The sequence below is a fragment of the Drosophila bipectinata genome, chromosome XL (assembly GCF_030179905.1).
Source record: "Drosophila bipectinata strain 14024-0381.07 chromosome XL, DbipHiC1v2, whole genome shotgun sequence".
NCBI classification, from domain to species: domain Eukaryota; kingdom Metazoa; phylum Arthropoda; class Insecta; order Diptera; family Drosophilidae; genus Drosophila; species Drosophila bipectinata.
The window spans coordinates 15,432,235-15,452,396 of record NC_091734.1 but is presented as its reverse complement, the minus strand read 5'-3'; the positions used below and the strand labels follow the sequence as shown (position 1 = coordinate 15,452,396).

General features: G+C 38.8%; 1 protein-coding gene and 1 long non-coding RNA gene across 3 annotated transcripts; one reads left to right on the top strand and one right to left on the bottom strand.

Moving 5' to 3' along the window:
• The first annotated feature begins 753 nt into the window (after window positions 1-753).
• Window positions 754-1,194, top strand: LOC122321335 (mitochondrial import receptor subunit TOM20 homolog B-like). Its single transcript, XM_043211165.1, has one exon. The coding sequence runs from the start codon at window positions 754-756 to the stop codon at window positions 1,192-1,194; it is 441 nt and encodes a 146-aa protein (XP_043067100.1).
• Window positions 1,195-9,462: 8,268 nt separating this feature from the next.
• Window positions 9,463-13,697, bottom strand: LOC138926729 (uncharacterized). 2 transcript variants are annotated; one of them, XR_011443347.1, is made up of 4 exons: window positions 13,683-13,697; window positions 11,339-11,491; window positions 10,588-11,266; window positions 9,463-10,103 (listed from the first exon to the last, which is right to left on the bottom strand). It is a non-coding gene; the product is annotated as an uncharacterized lncRNA (long non-coding RNA). The 2 variants fall into 2 exon arrangements; XR_011443346.1 differs by having other exon boundaries at window positions 9,465-10,103; window positions 10,624-11,266.
• Window positions 13,698-20,162: the final 6,465 nt, after the last annotated feature.

Here is a 20,162-nt window from a genome sequence, read left to right as displayed (position 1 = left end):
AGGTCTATTCATCTTTTTTCCCGAAAAAATTCGAGAATGTGAGATAATTTCCAAAAATCTACATAATCTTCATCTTCCTCGACGCAAAAATAATACGATCTATCGTAAGGATCGGCTGACTATATCCTATAGCTTCCATATAACAAAACGATCGTAAATGGTACTTGGTATTAAGTAAAAATACAAACTCTGGATTTTTTGAAAATAGAAGTTTGGAACTTTTTTTTAATATTTGATTGTAACAAATAAGTTATATTATAATATTCTCATAATGATCGGCTAACTATATCCAAATTTTTTTAATTTTTTGAAAATTGCTTTTAATTGTCTCTCCTAAAATAAATCAAATGCAAGTTGAGAAACCTAACTTTGGGCCCTCACGAAGGTTATATGTGTATCTTTACAGTTTCCAGATGTTCCAACTCTATTGAAAATAGCTAAAACCCTGACGTTTGTTCAGCGGTGTAAAGGCGAAATCTGTGGTATATCTTAGTAATACAATCTACCATGAAGCTGTAAAGATACGCATATTACTTTCGTGTGGCCAAAGTTAGGTTTCTTTGCTTCGTTTGGGAAGTGCTCGTTTTGAATTATAATTTAGGACTCATCAGGTCTGCCGGGTATGACAATTCATTGAAAAAGGCTAGGGGTACAAGTGACTTTTTCATTTAACTTTTACACTTTCAATAAACTGCACGCAGAAAGGAAACGTTTTACAAATATTTCCGTTTGCATCCAAATTTGAATCCTGAGATGGCACTACCACGTTTCGTCAACCTTACCCTCGGCATGGGTGTAGCCTTATTCATAGGCTACTGCATCTACTTTGATCGAAAGCGACTGTCGGCTCCCGACTACAAGAAGCGAGTACACGAACGTCGCCGCCGGAATCGCATGAAGAACGCCACGGTAGTGCCGTGCGCCAACAACAAGGAAGCGCTCGAGGAGTACTTCTTCGCCCAGATGAATGCGGGCGTGGCGCTGATTAGGCAGAACCAAGTGGAAGAGGGGCTGACCCACTTCACCAACGGCATCATTTTGTGCGCCCATCCCATAAAGGTGGTCCGCTCGCTAAGGCGCTCCATATCCAGTCACGTCTACAAGCTACTTGTCCGAAAGCTAAAGGGCATCAATGTTCTTCCCAGTACGGAGCCCGAGGACTATTCCGATGATGAGGGGCCCCGCAAGACCTAATTTTACTGCTGTTACCATACTTATTTCTTTCGGAGGTCCGCGTTTAAATTTATTCACGTATGTGGCCGTTTAACTTCTTGAGATCCGATTCACCTCTAGCATCCTGTTAAACTCGAATTATGACAATCATTTGTCAAGAAATTGGTAAATTTATGGAATGTTTTCCAGTTCCCAATCAATCAAGATGTCATTAATTTCGGAATTTGAAATTCTAAACTAAATTAGAGCGTAGCCTTATCAAACAAGTTTTGTTCGTCGGATTTCAAAACGGAGCTTAATTTATGTTTAAATACTTTGGTAGCCCATTGTCAAATTAAGACGTTATTCTGCTCCATTAAAAAAAATTCTTATTCTACCGTATTAAATAAATATATGTATATATGTACCTTTATCATCCACCGACTCGATATAGCCACTGCTGCTTTACTACTTCAGTAGCTGTTCCAAAACTGTAATTCTGGTCTCGCTGCGCATCACTTCAGGAACTTCAGGGACGAATCAGAATGGTTTTACATTTTTCTATTTATACCCGCTATTTGCAAGGGTATATTGTAGTCGTGTGAATGTATTTAACATAGAGAAGCAAGAATCATCTCTCCAATCATCTCTATTCTTTATCCACATCAACTGCCGAGTCGTTCCACTCATATTCATATTTCTATGCTTAGTTTAATAATAGGATTATCCGTCAGATATCTTCTTGTGCGGCCCTTCCAGCAGAAACACTGCGACTCCATAAGCTACCCGTTACTGGCTATATGAACTGTATATGTAAATATAACCAAATCATAAAAAAACACAATGACAATACATTTGATCATAAGTAAGCTTGTTAGGAGTCGATTGGACTTTTTGTAGGCTTCTAAATCAAATGATAACTGCACTCATCTTAGTAATAGTGGAAACATTTTCAGTCATCTAATTATTGAGAATTGATATCAGTTGTTAGCAAGAAACTTCTTGAAGTGGTTGAATATTCATGCTGAAATATTTTTAAAATAAGATTATTCGATTACGCGGGCGTCGACAATTGTACTGAAGCTTACAGGATGTGCGATTCAATTCTGTTTTGCATAAATATGGGCTTGGGCAGAATCTGGATACACTTAATCTGTCATTCATAGTAATATTCGGGTAAAACATAACTTGTCGCTAAGTACTCTATGCATTCAGGTGATAAGCAATACAAGTATTGGATTGAAAAGAGAGGTAACTTTTTCAGTTTCCACAAATTCTAAAAGCTTCTGCTTCTAAAAACATAAGCATAAGCTAACACCAAATCTACAAATCTCTATCGTTCACCACCATATTAGCCAAAAACGTTGACTGGTCGGACCGTAGTAAGGATGGTCGTTGCTGGGGGCGGTGGACGTCCCAGGATTGACCGACTACCAGCAGCTCAAGGAACTAAACTTTTACGGACGTATATTCAACTCCGAGGACAGTGAAGGACCTAAAATGGCAGACTACCAACGACTTATGAAGCTGCGGTCATTGGGAATGGAGTTTTTCCACCAGTGTAAGAATATTTCAACAACGGAACCCCAATTCCTAGACGGACTAGAAAGATATCGAAACAGGATCGATATGGGCAACTAAGATCAGTGTGGACAAGACGGTTAGCGAGTCGCAAAACATTAAGGGAAAGTATTGCATAACGCCCCGATCTTATCAATGATTAACATAAAGACGGCTTTATGCTTCCCCTCCTCTTAAGGGTCAAGAGGAGCGACCCCCTCAAGCTCCCGAGGGTCGTCAAGGTATTCTCAGTGCGCACGAACTCTAAGGAGCTTTTTTCTGTCGTGGACCCCAAATCAACTCCCAACGATATTCATTGCATTCACGGATTACGCTGTATGTCGATTATTTGGGGGATAGAGGGCCACAAGTATACCGAATGTCGTACAACACTAACCGGATAAAAGTCCTCTCGTGGTTTCCGAAGCCCTCCTCTAGCTTTATTATTTACGCTAGTTTCTCGGTGGACACGTTTCTTTTCATCACTAGCCTTCTGGTTCTCATCGGACTCCGTTCTCTGGAGATGTATGTGTTGAACCGTACCTCCCATGGAAGAAAATAACTCTTTTATTGTCTTAATAAGAAAATATTTCTTTTCTTCTCTTTTCTTAACTCTTTACTCTAATAAAGTTAGTAACAAAGTAATAACAAGTAAGTAATAAGGTAAGTAAGTAGTAAGTAGATGGCCTGGTCCTAATGCTGCTCCGTTCCGCTTGCCCATTTACTACAATAATGATCAATGATTTCAAAGTCACCTTCTTGTAAGTAATTGTAGCCGCTTAGATTTTAACGCGTTCTACCCGGCGCATTTTTTCCTTGTTTGTATACATCGTGTGCACGAGAAACGACATTTTTCGTTTGACGGAATTTTTCTATGGCGCATTAGTTTTTGTAATAGTGGATTGACTGAAGAATGTGAGTTATTGTGCGAAATTATGATGTGTTAAATAATTTAATAAATAGAAAACCACGCTCACTTTTAAAAATGTATTCTAATAAAAAATTTCTGATTATTTTCCGTTATTTTTATTTACCATCGGAATTATGAGTTCAGACGATGACTATATACAAAATTCGCGAAGAAAAATTCGTTGAATATATTCATCATCGGAGTCGGAAAATGAGGATTCAGAAGACCAGCAAGATTGGAGTCGTGTTATAACAGATTCTGCGCTTTTAAAGAATATAATGAAGAACTTATTGTACATGGAGAAATAGATTATGAAAATCTGTTTTCGATCTATAAATTATTTCTAAGTGATGATATAATTGGCCTTATGGTATTAGAAACAAACAAATTTTATGAACACAGTGTGGCTCAAACGCTATCATCAGATTCTTCTAGAAAACACAAAAAGGAATGGATACCAGTAACTCAAGATGAAATGTATGTGTTCTTAGGTATATTGTTGTTAATGGGTATTGTGAAGTTACCCGAAATGCGTTTATATTGGTCAAATGATCCCATGTACTCTAATGATCGTGTAAAAAGTGCTATGCAACGAGATCGGTTTTTTGACAATCTGCAATATTGGCATTTTTGTGATAATGTGGAAGTAGATTCCGGTGACCAATTATCCAAAATCAGCACACTATTACGAATGATAAATATAAATTTTGAACAAGTTGCAGAATCTGGCAAAGAACTTACAATAGACGAAAGTATGTTCCTTGGCGTGGTCGATTATTATTTCGGCAATATATACCAAATAAACGTCATAAATTTGGCACAAAGCTTTATAAGCTATGTCTTACAGAAGGATATACTTATAAAACAAACATTTATTGTGGAAAAAGGCCGAAACCCAAAATGCAGTCGCATCCATGCAGTGTGGTCATAGATCTTATGGATTGCCTTTTACATGAAGGAAGAATTTTGTACCCTGACAATTATTATACTAGTGTACCCTTAGTAAAAGAGCTCTGGCAAAAAAAACTTTTTTGTGGGACGCTCCGAGCAAATAGAGTACTTTTGCCACATATTGTGAAAATAAAACAAAGAAAAGGCGATATAATAATAATAATAACAAAAAGAAAAGATACAATTTATAAAATGGGCTGATAGGAGGCCAGTAATGAAGTTGACAACTTGTAAGAACCATAAGAGGACACAAAGCTACTACTACTAGAGGACACAAAACAGTAAAAAAGCCTGATTGTATTATAAGCTACAATAAAGCCAAAAGAGGTGTCGATCTTTCCGCTCAAATGTCATCTTATTACAGTAGCCTCAGAAAAACTCTTAAATGGTACAAAAAGATAATTATTGAATTAATCTGTGGCACAATGTTAGTAAATGCATGGAGCATCTATTCTAATTTTGGTGCCCGTAAATTTGAAAGTACAGAAGCCGGCAAAACCATTCGCACATATTTTGAAGAAGATGGACCTCAAAGACTGAACAGAAAAAGATGTAAGAACTGTTATCGGTTAATAGCGGAGAAGGAAAAAAGGCAAAATGCCATTAACTATCGAAAATGACCCAACTTTCATGTTTTTGAAGATAGAGCTGGAACTTGGTACAGATTATATTTTTGGTCAGTTAATCCGACTTACCAAATTTCATAACGATCGGTCGACTATATCTTATAGCTGCCATATAACAGAACGATCGGAAATGGTTTTTGGTAGAAATACCAACTTTGGTATTTTTATACCCTTGCAGAGGGTATTATAATTTTGTCCAAAAGTTTGCAACGCAGTGAAGGAGACATCTCCGACCCTATAAAGTATATATATTCTTGATCAGGATCACCTCCTGAGTTGATATGAGCATGTCCGTCTGTCCGTCTGTCTGTCCGTCTGTCTGTCTGTTTCTACGCGAACTAGACTCTCAGTTTTGAAGCTATCGTCTTGAAACTTTGCACACACCCTTCTTTCCTTTGCACGCAGTATATAAGTCGGAACGGCCCGGATCGGCCGACTATATCCTATAGCTGCCATATAACTGATTGATCGGAAATGGTATAACTTTAATGTTTTTAAAGTTAGAGAGTTCAAATTTGACATGAGTGCTATTTTTGGCAAAACATTACGACAAATTTGGCCAACAAATGCCAAATTTCATAAGGATCGGCCGACTATATCCTATAGCTGCCATATAACTGAACGATCGGAAATGACCCAACTTTCGTGTTTTTGAAGATAGAAAGCTGTAACTTAGTACTGTTTATATTTTTGGTCAGATAATCCGACCTACTCAATTTCATAAGGATCGGCCAACTATAGCTGCCACATAAAAGAAAGATCGAAAATGTTTTTTGGTAGAAATACCAACTTTGGTATTTTTGAAGATAGAAGTTTGGGACTTTTTTTTATATTTTATATTATAATAAAGTGGGTTATATTATTTTATTCTCATAAGGATCGGCCAACTATATCCGATGTTTGCGATATATATACGGTTTTAACTGCAAGGGTATATCAACTTCGGCTATCCCCCCGAAGTTAGCTTTCCTTTCTTGTTTTTAAATTCTTTTTAGCGCCAAAATCTACGTTTGGGCACGATATTTGGTGCTTCTTTGACAAAAACCTTGGATGCACTGATAAATATTCTTTTTCACAGTCGAACGCGACATTCGTAAAGACATTTGTCATTAGCTCATAGGAAATTCGCCCTTATTAGTAATCGCATCGTGATTTTTACATATTTTTCATATTCTTTGAATATAAATGGAGATTTAGAAAAGCGAATATCAATGCTCAGTGACTCTCTTTAAGAAAATTATTCAAAACAAAACGAGCATTAGAAACGCCCAAAGCAGAACTTTCGCACTTGGTCTACTTTGCATTGAAATATTTCAAAATGTGTTATGAATAAACATAAAATTGGCTTACATTAGTTACATTTAACAAGTGCATGGCACGAATATGCAAAAAAACATACTTTTAGGAACTTTGCATTTTTTGGCTGGGGTTGACCTTTCTGGAGAATTTCTCATATATTATTATTATACAATAATATTATTTTTTGGTTTGAAAGACATTTTATGAAATTAAGTCGCTTTTGAAGAGAGGTACCTAGATACTCAACGTGTGAGTTCCATTTGTGTTTGTTAATAAATATGATTCCAAACATTTTTATTTGGTTCACATTGGGGAATTGAAAATATCCAAAGGACATTGCATACGCAGTGGTGTTTGTTGCAAACATGTACATATGTGCTTACATTTTGAACGGAAAAGACTGGCGCCTGAATATCAGCACCAATTTAAAATTTCGTTGACCAGTTGATCTTAAAAAATATATTTATTTTTGGTTTTGTCTAGTTTAATAATAAGCTTAAAATCGTCAGCATGTAATGTATAGAATATGTATTTATGTTTTTACGAATAAACAAAGTTAAAGTGGATCCAAGGTGAATGTCTTGACCAGATGGATTAGAGAGTCTATTTTTCTAGACAGTTTTTTGATGGTACGGTTACTACGCTGGACAGCGCCGAGTAGGTCCTCTTCCATTGATGAGTCTTCCGAGGTAGATGCTCCAAAAGACATGGCCGAATTATTAAAACCTTCAATCTGGTATACAAAAGCGTCATCAGAGGAGTAGCTGGAGTCAAGTTGGGCCGACGCAGGCGTCCGGCGAGAAGGCTTTAACAGCTTAAGCTCTCGGCAAGATGTCCTAGGTGGAGACTCAGGTAGACAAGAGGATGGACTGGAGACATGACGCTGTGGTAAGGAGCAGCTGGAGTCAGTTTCTGACTTGGATATTTCAAGTGCACGGCGAGATGTAGTTGGGGGAGACTGTGATCACGGCGCTGGGGCGAGGAGTAGCCAGGGCCAGTATGGGCTAGCATAAGCAATCGGCAAGGTGTCTTTGATGATTCAAGCATACGACTTGATGTTGTAGGTGGAGACAGGGCTCGGCGAGGAGATGAGCTGGTTTCGCAGCACTGAGGTGGGGAGTAGCTGGAGCCTGCTTGGGCAAGTATTTGTACCCAGCGAGATGGCTTTGACGATTTAGGCTCTCGGCTTGATGTTGTTGGTGGTGATACGGATTGACTAGTCGATGAGCCGGAGTCGCGGCACTGGGGAGAGGAGCCAGTGTGTGCTAAGGGCATACAGCGAGGTGACTTTGATAACTCAATCGCACGACGAGACGTTGTTGGTGGCGACAGAGATCGACGAGAGTGTAGGTTGGAGTCGCAACGACGAGGCAAGGAGTTAGTGGGTCCTTGGAAGTCATTCAGTGGGGGCAGCGGACGATTAGCCAAATAGCAATCCCGGGCTTCTTTGAATGCCTTACAGCCCCTAAAACTGGCAACATGTGGACCGCCGCAGTTAACACATTTAGGGATTTCTGATCTTGGGCGATCGCAGTTTGTTGAGCGGTGGGGGCCGGCACATTTCAAGCACGCGTAGTCGTGGAGGCAGTAGTTTTTGGTATGCCCAAAAACTTTGGCATCGATGGCACATATTAGGTTCATCACGCTGCCTCTGGCGTTCGATAGAGATACGCCTATTTCCAAGTTTGTTGATAGCGAGAAAGGTGTTGACCCGTTCCATGTCGAAAGGCATCAGTGCAATAACGAAAATATCCATTGGTGTGCGGTCTCGATAGGATTTCAGGTTCTTGATGAAGCAGATAGTAAAATTTAATTTTCCAAACTCTCTTTGGATGTGAGAGATAGGGGTGTCGTGGCGAAGCCCACGGATTATGAATCGACGATTATTGTTTGTGTGGTGAAAGAATGAATGGGCCTGTAGGCCGGCATTGTAGAGTTTTGATAAAACACGTGAATGCTCTTCCGTTTAGGCGAATGATTGCGTGCTGCCGGTTCACTGGGGGACGAGGATTTAGAAGGCTTCTAATGTCTTCCATGGATGCGACAGGATACGACAAAACGGCGGTGTCCGTATTTCCCACCTCAGCTATCTGGTCACCCTAGATATACCTTAGGGACGTATGGATTGGGGTGAAGGGCGTAAACAGCTGAAGTTCAGCTGAGCAGAAAGTAAGGTCGATGTGAGTAAGAGAATTATGCGTTTTGAGATGGGTGGGGCTTTTTTCCTTAAGTATTATGTAGTTCGAATCTGTGATAAATTTTCTTAATATGGTACATGTTTTATTATTTTTTGGAGAGCCCCAGCATTGGTGCCAGGCGTTAAAGTCGCCAGTAATCAATGTAGGTTTATTATTAGGTGGACTGAGTACGGAATGAAGACTTCTAACATTTAAGATAGCTTTAGGTTGGAGGTATGTTGATATTATGTTAATTTTTTTCCTAGAGCATATTTCAATAATAGAGCGTCAAAGTCGAATCCTAAGATGATTTCTTTAATGTTTCAACTCTATTGTTTTGTGTATTAGAATTGCCACACCACCGTATGACTGTGAGGTGTCGAGTCAAAGCATTGCATAACTTTTAGGGATAGCATAAATATTGCTTTGCATTAGGTGTGTCTCTTGTAAGGTTATTATTGGCGGGCTGTCTTTATTTATCAAAGTCTGAAGTTCCTTAAAATTTCCAAAAATCTTCAACAAAATATGTCCTTGACGCTTGTATGAGCACTCCCGGTCATTTCATAGCTTCCAAGGAATGGGACGAAATGATTCAGTGGTTTCCAGGTGGACTAGGATTTATGGTAACCTAAAAACATAATCATTTGTGTATGGAGTGAATAGCATCCTCGCGTACACCATTTCACGACAAAACAAATTAGCCTGTGGATGGTACCCTAGATTACAGCAGTAAAAAGCCCCGACTTGAGATGGTATGCGACTGTATTTGCAGATTCTTTATTATATTATTTTAAACATGCAATTATCAAGTATATATTATGTGATTGCTTTATTCAAATTTATGTTTCCAGTCAAAAGTTGTATGTACTGTGATAAATGCTTGACATTCAACATAGAATGTATCGTTATTTTGCCCAAGCTAGTTTCAATTTGACAATCTTCTTGTTTCTTGGAATCTTCATTATCATCTCCACATTCCATGAACTGGTCAAAATCTCTTTCAGACTTCTCTAATATATATAAATAATTTTTAAATTGTTCAAACGATATGTATTGCATGTTGGGGCATTGTTGTCTCATTGTTAGGTGATGTTCACATCGAGTATCGAACATCCAACGACGTGGAGCTAGCGACTTGATTTGAGTGTATTCTAAATTTTCTTTAATGTAAGTTGGTTCGTTGTTTGTGGTTATTACTAAGGTGCTACAAAATAATGCATCCTGAATAAGCTGTGTTAGTTTTGGGAGATTAGTAAATTCATTAAAAATTTTGCTAAAGGTGCCTGTATTGTGGCATTCCAATTTTTTAAACTTGTCCAACATTGTTGGAGACATAAAAGCAAATCGAATATTTTGTAGGATTTTAGCTGTGCTGGATCTGCGACATGGCCACAAATGATTAAGCCACATAAAAGCACTGTATAATAACTGAAACGACACAAAATAGAAGGTTTTTTTACGTCAAAGAAAAACAAGAAAGGAAAGCTAACTTCGTGCGTTTCCGAAGTTGATATACCCTTGCAGTAAAGATCGGATATATATAGCAAAAATCGGATAAAGTTGGCCGATACTCATATGAATACGAAGATTTAGTTGGCCGATCCCTATCCCGGTAATTTGTTAGATCAGTTGACTTGAAGTACAACCCATAGAAAAGATAATCTCTCTAACTTTAGAAATACCAAAGTTTTGGCATTTCCGATCAATGAGTTATAGACAAATGGACAGACAGACAGAGAGACGGACACGATCAACTCAGGAGTTGGTCCTGATCAAGAATATGGGGTCGGAGAAGTCTCATATACTGCGTTGGACTTTTGACCAGAATTAGAATACCCTCTGCAAGGATATAAAGTAATATAAACTATATATATAAATAAATAAAAAGAGTTTTAAAAATAAAATGGTATACTTTTTTGTTACTTCCTTTTCCTCCTTATTAACTCACCTCCATTTCTGAGTTTACTGCCAAAGAGCTGGATGCTAGAAAATGGCACACCTGATTTTCATTAAGGCAAAGAAATTCACGACTGGATAGTATTATCAAAGTCGCTTTGGATATGCGGCTAGCCATCAATTCGTTAATTTCATCCAGTTCATAGGCGTGGCGCTCTTCAAAAATTATATTAAATGCTGAAAAATTAGTATAGATATGACTATTTAGAACGTTCCAGGCATGCTCAAGAAGCTCAGTTATTTCCAAATATGATGCAGCTCTGAGAACTTCGGGCATATTAAGCATGGGTATTTTTCCCATTTCCGAAATCATCCATTGATAAACATTACTAAAGCCATTTGGAGACAATTGACGTGTGGAAATATTCAACATATTTTTTTCCAAATTTTTAAACATTTGTTTTGAGTAAAGTTTTAAAATGATTGCGTGGCACATGAAATAATGATCCCTTATATTTATTATAGTGTCAGTGTGTTTATTGTCTTGAATGTTTTTTACCACAACAGTGGCTGGTGAAACTTTGTGCGTCAGTAAAATTATGTTGTCTTCTTTGTTTCGTTTTACATTGATATCACCTAAACTTTTTTGCACCTTGGAAAGCAACCTACATTCGTTTTCAAATTTTGAATAAGTCCTTTAGAGAAAAAAATAATAATAAGAATTTAATATCACATTAAATGAGTAGTTCGATTACTTCATAACTTACATGCGAAAGTGTCCTGGCCGTGGCTCATTGGAGAGTGTAGTCAAATATGGACGACTTTTGTGCATTTTGCTGATATTTCATATATGTATGTCTAACTTTGTTACGATGATTGTTTGAATCAGAAATTGTTTGAATTGGTTACTTTGTTATTACCTAAAATATTTTTACATACACTAAACTAAAACAAGAAAGGAAAGCTTCGGGCGGAGCCGAAGTTTATATACCCTTGCAGTTAAAACCGGATATATATCGCAAACATCGGATGAAGTTGGCCGAACCTTATGATTACATCACAATAAAACCAATTAATTACGATGAAAAATCTAAAAAAAAGTCCCAAGCTTCTATCTTCAAAAACACGAAAGTTGGGTCATTTCCGATCGTTCAGTTATATGGCAGCTATAAGATATAGTCGGCCGATCCTTATGAAATTTGGCATGTCGTAATGTGTTGCCAAGAGTAGCTTGGCTCGTGTCAAATTTAAACTCTCTAACTTTAAAAACACCAAAGTTATACCATTTCCGATCAATCAGTTATATGGCAGCTATAAGATATAGTCGGCCGATCCGGGCCGTTCCGACTTATATACTGCGTGCAAAGAAAAGAATGGTGTGTGCAAAGTTTAAAGTCGATAGCTTTAAAACTGAGAGACTAGTTCGCGTAGAAACAGACAGACGGACATGCTCATATCAACTCAGGAGGTGATCCTGATCAAGAATATATATACTTTATAGGGTCGGAGATGTCTCCTTTTCTGCGTTGCACACTTTTGGACAAAATTATAATACCCTCTGCAAGGGTATAATAAATATAAACATCTTATAAATACCTTGAGGATTTCCAAGTGTTTTGAATGGCAAGAAACGAATCAATCCTGAATGACAAACAAAGTTCGGCTATATTTATTTTCACCACTTATTATTCTTCAAGATTAAGAACAATACATTATAAGCTGTATTTGTAGACAGAACTTTTAGGCGCGAGTTACCAAATGGAGGGAGTGGAGTGGTTTTGAAGGTGTTTTAGTGGTGTAAGTATTTTACGATTTGAATTATATTGAGACCAATGCCTTTGGATTCTAATGATGATCTGAGTATATTCTCCCGAAAGGTTTTACAAAGAAGTTTAAAGTAAGACAAAGAATGAATGTGTATAGGCTGCAAAAGTGCCTAGCTCAGCAATGGGCCGGATACTTGTGCTTGCGATGATCCTCCTAGTCAGCATACGACCGGGCGCTGACCGTATTGGGTGTCATCGAGGTGTAGACACGATGTGCAGTGGCAATAGGTGACCGTGACTTCACTGGCTAGTGACGTCGTCGGTAACTCCTCCCCTCCTAGAGTGAAGTGACGGCCAGAGTGAAGGCATGGTCGACACGAGTTGCAGTGTTGTTTCAGGGGTAAAAAGTGTTGTTGGTTGTTTTTTCTCCTGATCAGGATTGAGATTATTGCCATTGTGGCTATTCCTTACCAATAGTATGTAAAGGCGGTCTTCGATCGCTGTCTCGCTAATCTCGTTCATTATCGTAAAATTTTTATACCCTTGCAGAGGGTATTATAATTTTGGTCAAAAGTGTGCAACGCAGTGAAGGAGACATCTCCGACCCTATAAAGTATATATATTCTTGATCAGGATCACCTCCTGAGTTGATATGAGCATGTCCGTCTGTCCGTCTGTCTGTCCGTCTGTCTGTTTCTACGCGAACTAGTCTCTCAGTTTTAAAGCTATCGTCTTGAAACTTTGCACACACCATTCTTTTCTTTGCACGCAGTATATAAGTCGGAACGGCCCGGATCGGTCGACTATATCCTATAGCTGCCATATAACTGATTGATCGGAAATGGTATAACTTTGGTGTTTTTAAAGTTAGAGAGTTCAAATTTTAGGTGAGAGCTTTTTTTGGCAACCTTATACGACATGCCAAATTTCATAAGGATCGGCCGACTATATCCTATAGCTGCCATATAACTGAACGATCGGAAATGACCCAACTTTCGTGTTTTTGATGATAGAAACTTGGTAGACATTCTATTTTTGGTCAGTTTATCCGATCTACCAAATTTCATAACGATCGGTTGACTATATCTTGTAGCTGACATATAACTGTACGATCGGAAATGGTTTTTGGTAGAAATACCAACTTTGGTATTTTTGAAGATAGAAGCTTGAGACTTTTTTTTAGATTTTGTATTGTAATAAATTGGATTATATATTCATATTCCCATAAGGATCGGCCAACTATATCCGATGTTTGCGATATATATCCGGTTTTAGCTGCAAGGGTATATCAACTTCGGCTCCGCCCGAAGTTAGCTTTGCTTTCTTGTTTTTATTCTAAAGTTACGTTCAAGAGTTCGTTGAATTCACCAATATTGCCTCTGTACATAATAACGTTGATAGTAGTGGGACAGTCTTTTATTTCTAATAGGCCTGTACCGGTGAAGTTGAATTTTTCAGCACACGAAGAAATTATTAGGATGTTGATTAGGACGATGCTTACGCCCTCTGATTGCCAGATCCGTTACTCCTGGTCGGTTTCCTTTGCCCCGAATGTCGCTGGTGTTCCTGATAAGATTTCCGCCAAAGTCTTATCAGGACTTTGATTTATTTTGAGACTTGGGATCCGAAGTATCTTCCCCGTGGCATAGGTACACTATCGCAATTTGTTTAACCTTTTCTTTTACGTAATCTAATTTTGTTTATAGGTGGTATATGTTAGTATTAATTGTGGGTTTTTGGATTAAGAAAATTATTTTGGCTCGTTGGCTATTGTTTCAGTGTTAAATATTTTATATAATTTGATATCGTTTTCTAACTCAAAGTTCTGTTTCTTTATAAAAATTCGAGTATATTCTATTTCTTTCGTATTAAAAATGAATTTTAGTTTGATGAGGAGATTGCTCTCCGCTATGTTTTTAATATTATTGGTTAGTACACTCTTATTAAAGTTAATACGATTAAAAAATTAAAGAAGATGAATCTGTTTTTGGGTTTATACAGGGTGACAATAAATAACCCGGACAATTTTTGAAGCAATCTATTATAAATGTATTATGATGCTGACCTTAAAAAAATGCATTTATCGATAGCTTGTACTTTTCTAATACAAATATATATACATTTTGGTCTGCTAAAGCTCCAGGTACCTATGCAATAATCGAGCGCCGTCAATTTGAGCAGTCTTTAATGGTTTTGGGAGGAATATGCGCCACTGGCAAAACACCCCTTGTTTTCATCGATCAAGGGGTCAAAATCAATAAGGAAGTGTACCGCCGGGACGTTTTGGAAACTGTTGTGCTTCCTTGGGGCCAGCAGCACTTCGGTGATACGGAGTGGACGTTTCAACAGGATTCAGCGTCAGCCCATAGAGCCAAATTGACTCAGGACTGGTGCAAAGCCAATTTCCCGGACTTTATCACATGCAGTGAATGGTCACCTTACTCGCCAGATCTTAATCCGATGGACTATAGTGTGTGGTCTATTTTGGAGCCCAGGGCATGTGCTTAATGCCACATAAGTTTGGAGGCGCTGAAGCAATCATTGCTCCGAGAATGGGATCGATTATCGGAAGAACCTCCTGCGGCCCATTGCGCTAAATTTCCAGAAACGTTTAGGGCTCTGCATCGCAGCCCAAGGAAGCCACTACGAAACCAGCTGAATATAAGTTAACACAATACCTATTTAATAGTTGTGTATCTGCATTTTTTCTCAAATACAGTTCCTTAAAAAGTTATGATCAAAAATGTTTGTCCGGGTTATTTATTGTCACCCTGTAGAAATGAGTTTATAGAAAATGTCCCAGTTGCGGTTAATGTAAGTAACCTTTCTTGATACCTCGATAAGGTTCTATTGGGTATCCCTTGTAAAAATGTTCTCTACCGATTCAAACGACTTCGGAGGTAACTAAAAACCGCATCCCAAAAGCAACAGACCCAAATCATAGCTGTCTATTCCATTATAATAAGTGCTCTCTTCAATATTAAATTGAAAATAAACTTCATACGCGTTTGCGCCATAAGAGAATATCAAAACTATAAATCAAAAATCGTTGCTTTGATAAACACTGGTGCTAGCTTACTGCTGAACTTCTTTGCCACATTATTTACTTACGTTTTATTTACGTAAATTGTAAATTTTGGCGTTTGCTTCATGACACTGATTGATTCTTTCTTTCGCTTTCTTTCGAGCCAACAATAAAAAGTCCGGTGTTTTCAACGCTACATCGTCCGTTAAAGCATTTAATATCTTGAGTAATTCGTAATCTCGGAAACACGACGAAAATCCCGTACTCCGATGCACACTCGACTTTAAAAATGCACTTATCTGGTCGATGTTTGAATCCCAGTTTGTATGATCGCTATCTATGTACGCCCTAATTGCTGCTAGTATAGATCGGTTTACACGTTCGCTCGCCTTAGCTTGCGGTGGATAGGTAGCCGTGAATATGTGCTTGACTCCAAACCGAGTTAAAAATGCTTTAAATTGACCTGACTTGAATTGGGATCCGTTATCTGTTAAAATTGACTCCGGAACACCAAATGTATAAAACACTTGTCTATCTAGGTAGTCACAGATCCTATCGGCGGTAAACTTACGCAAAGGGTGTAGGAAATGAAATTTCCTCCCTTCTTAGACCTAGGGTAAGGTCCTAGCAAGTCGATGTTAAGTTTCTGGAACGGTCTTTCCGATACTGTGGGTTTCCCTAACGGTGGTCTCAGTATGGTGTTCGCACTCTTGCTCGTTTTACAAACGGGGCACTCAGAGACGTAGCTACGAATTTGAGTTACCATCCCTGGCCAGTATAAATATCGCTTTAGCTTCTCGATCATCTTGGCCATGCCAATGTGAGCCGAATCGGGAGGATTGTGACCTCGCGATATCACATCGTCAACTAAGTTGACTGGAACGTACAGTTTCCACGCTTATTGTTCGTGCACTTCATCTCCGCTTGATGCTTCTGTAAACAAACTAGTCGACAATTTTAAAATCCGGTAACCTGTCTTGATTGGCTCTGATCTGTTCTCGTAACTGTTGTATTGCGCTGAATTGAACTCTTCGGAATCTAAGTCAATAATAGGATAGTGGACCATCCATTAGCTCATCTATTGTTCCTTCTTCGCGACGCGACAATGCATCTGCTACGATGTTCTGTGAGCCCTTGCGGTGTTCTATTTTCAATTTGAGTCCGCGTAACTTCAAAGCCCACCTTTCCAAACGATCTCTTAAGTCTTTCTGCTTCAAAAGCCATCGCAGTGCGGCATGATCAGTGACGACTTGGAAATCCAACATAGGATATATAAAAATTCAATATAGGCTCTAAACTTCTCTATTTCTTTTATAACTGCTAAACATTCCAACATTCCGTAACGGAATAGTTGTGTTGGGCCTTCGACAATTTTTCTGACATGTATGCTATAGGCAATTACGCCGTCTTCATTCCTTTGCGCCAACACACATCCTAGCCCGTACACTTAAAAAAACGAACTGTTTCTGGAAGTCAGGCATCCGCAGAATTGGTGACGACGTCAACATCTGCTTTATTTACTTATTCCACTCGAGTTTCTTGTTCTTTTTCTGTCTGTCAGAAGGTCTGTCAGTGGGGTCGCGATTGTAGCGTAGTTGTCCCCAAACCGCCTGTACCACCCTGACAATCCGAGAAATCATCTCAGCTGTTTCGCCGAGTTGGGAACTGGAAAACTGACCTTTTCTGGGTCGACTTTCAATTGGCCGTGCCCAATGACATATCCTAAATATCTAATCTCAGTCATGCAAAACTTCGACTTGGCTATATTAATTGTCAGGCTTGGCTTTCGCAAATGGCTTGCGATTTCTTCGAGTAGTTTCAGATGTGACTCGAAATCTTCTGACAAAACTAGAAAATCGTCTAAGTATACGAATACTCTCGTGCGCACGGTTGGTGGTATAACTATGTCCATTAACCTGCACAGAGTTTGAGCCGCAAAGACCAAAAGGCATTACTTTGTACTGATACAATGGTCTGTTCGGAATAGTGAAGACTGTGAACTGTGACTTCTCTTCCATTGGTATTTGCCAGAACGCGTGTTTCATATCTAGTCCCGTAATGTACCTAGCTGGTGGCAATCGACTAAGTATGCTATCCACATGAGGTAGTGGATACGCATCCTTGATCGTGAGTTTGTTTACTTCCCTGGAATCTAAATCGAACCTTGGGTCCCTTTCTAACAAGAACGCAATTGCTACTCCATCAACTCTTGGAATCCTCTATTATTCCTAATGCCAACATGTTCTCTACTTCTTTAAACATCATTTCATCTTTTGCTGGTGAGATCGGCCAATGTCGCTGCTTGACAGGCTTTGCATCACCAACATCAATGCTAAGTTCCAACACCGGTGTTCTCCCTAAACCGTTTTTTTTCATAGGAGGGCAACTGTGTTATGACTAAATCTAGCATCTGCTCTTGTTTAGTCGAAAGCGCGTGAGTTTAGGGAACTTCACGTTTTGACTCCTCTCTGTCTTCCTCAATTTCCGATACTAATTGCTCTAGTCCCACAATTTGATCTAGTAATCCGAATTGTCGCCAGAAATCTGTGCCTAACTAGACGTCTTTCTTAAGATCTAGAATTACAAAATCGACTCGATCGACTTTCTAAGATTCCGATAGATCTTCGTTCTAATTTTTGCCGTGACGTTGCATAATGCGTCGTTAGCATAATGCGTCGTCTTTGCCAATTCAATAGCTGCTTTGCCCCCTATGCAACTTATGGACGCGCCTGAGTCCAGTAACGCTAGGTATCGGTTCTTCTCTATTTCACTCCCTGTATAAAGCGTGTTATCTGAGTTCAAAATTATCGCCGAGACTAACTACTGCCGACACGTCTGAACTTCCCTCCAAAATCTCTGTATTTTTCTTTTCGACCGTCCAGTCTCTCTCTCACAAGAGTTGACGTTCCCTAGGATCCGTTCTCTTGCTTCCCCATAATTTGCCTCGCGAATATGATAGGGCTTGAACTGAATGGATCTATCCTGTAATGTTTCGTAAAGTTTGTGCTCCTTCTTGAGCGGAGACAGACTTATCGTAAGTTCTGTCTGAGTACTATTATCGTTTTCTATTGTCTTGGATGCGACGCCTTCACGTTGCTCGTTGCATCCCCTCTCTGGTTTTCCGACGGGTTGCATTTTGACATCGAGGCCCCTCATCCATAGCAAAAGATACTGCGGGCGTTGAGACAGTCTGTCAGTCGCATCTGTCTGCGTGTATACCAATTTTGTCAAATGCCTTGCAGAAATCGAGGGAAACAATTTATAGGTGGTTTTTTGTATTAAGGGCCTCTCTAATAAGATAGTCAGTAAACAACAGACTATCCACTATCGATTTTCCCTTCCAAAATCCAGTTTGGCTGTTGTGTAAGAGTTTATGTGAGCTCACAAGCCACCATAGCTTTTTGTGAATATTTTGTCTAGTAACCTAGCGAGACAGTAATTGAGGGAGATTGGGCGATATGAAGCTAGATCTGTCCTATCTTTTTCCGGTTTGAGGAGGGGTAAAATTATACTAATTTTATATTGTTGTGGTATATGAATATGTAGTATTTTGTTGTAAAGTTCAATAAGTCTGTATTTTATGGTCGTAGGTAAGGCTTTAACCATTGGATAGTTGATTCTTTCTAAGCCCGGAGTTTTCCCGGAGAAGCCAGGGCGGAAAAAAATTCAAGGAAGGTTATGTTTTCTTCTATTGGAGCAGCTTTCTTACTTGGAGGAGGTTATAATGAGTTATTTAGAATATTATTTTTACATGTATGAAATTCGTTAGAAAACTTGTCGTCATGAGAGTCGGTCGACCAGATTGGGTAGAACACATTAGCAATATCTTGTTGATCGGTTAGGTTTTCAAGAGGATTGTTTTGAGTTTTGAATGTCAAGAGTTTTGAATGGCTTATTTTGTAACCGTTGTAACGATTGCTACAGTAGTAACCAATTATGGGGAAGGGCTGGTGTTGCGGCTGGGAGCCAGCGCACGCTATGATATCCGGCTTCGGCTCGTCGGCAAGGGGGTGTTATTTGCCAGTTCCCAGCGGTGCCCATCACAAGTATGGATCTTGATTTTAAATTGCGTGCTCGCGACAAGACATGCTCCGGTAATGAGTCCCGAAATCCCCCTATGGCTAGGGAGCTCCTATCCTTCCTCGGCTAACCCGGAGTCACCCAGGTGTTTTAGGGGCGACTCATATTTGCCCACCCTACCTTAGGTCACTCAGCCCCGCTTCATGCGAGTGACCCCTTTGTCTTTTGGCTTCTCCTACATCCTTAAACTGCCGCTGCGGCTAAAATACCGAATTTAGAACATTATAATTATTTATTGGACTAGACTAATAATGAACATCTTACAAACTATCCTCGAACGCATAAATCAAATGACGACGGACATTTAAAAAGACATTTAGGGCAAATTAACATTAACGAATTAAAACAACAAAAAAAATTTTAGGAAAAAAGGGGAAACTAAATTTTGGTCTTCTGATTGAATAAATATATATACGATTTTATATTCGGGAGATCATGCCATAAAATAAAATAATACATAAAATAGGTTTACTCACGATTTGCCTCTTTAGCATCCCTCGTCGAAAGCGCTTTCGTCGGTGATGAAAGGGGAAGTGGGGGACACTTCACAAATAAGAATTTTCTTTATAAACCTACTTATTTTACATAAAATTTAATACGGCATGTTTTAAATGTTTACCTAATGTTTAAAAATTATTTAGCAAAAGTTTAACATCAACCAAAATTTTTCCTTTTTGTTTTTCCCACAAAACTTAAAAGTATTATTGTTATTATTAATTT

What these genes read in the sequence shown, in the direction of transcription:
- LOC122321335 (XM_043211165.1), top strand. Translation starts at nt 754, where the DNA reads ATGGCACTACCACGTTTCGTCAACCTTACCCTCGGCATGGGTGTAGCC.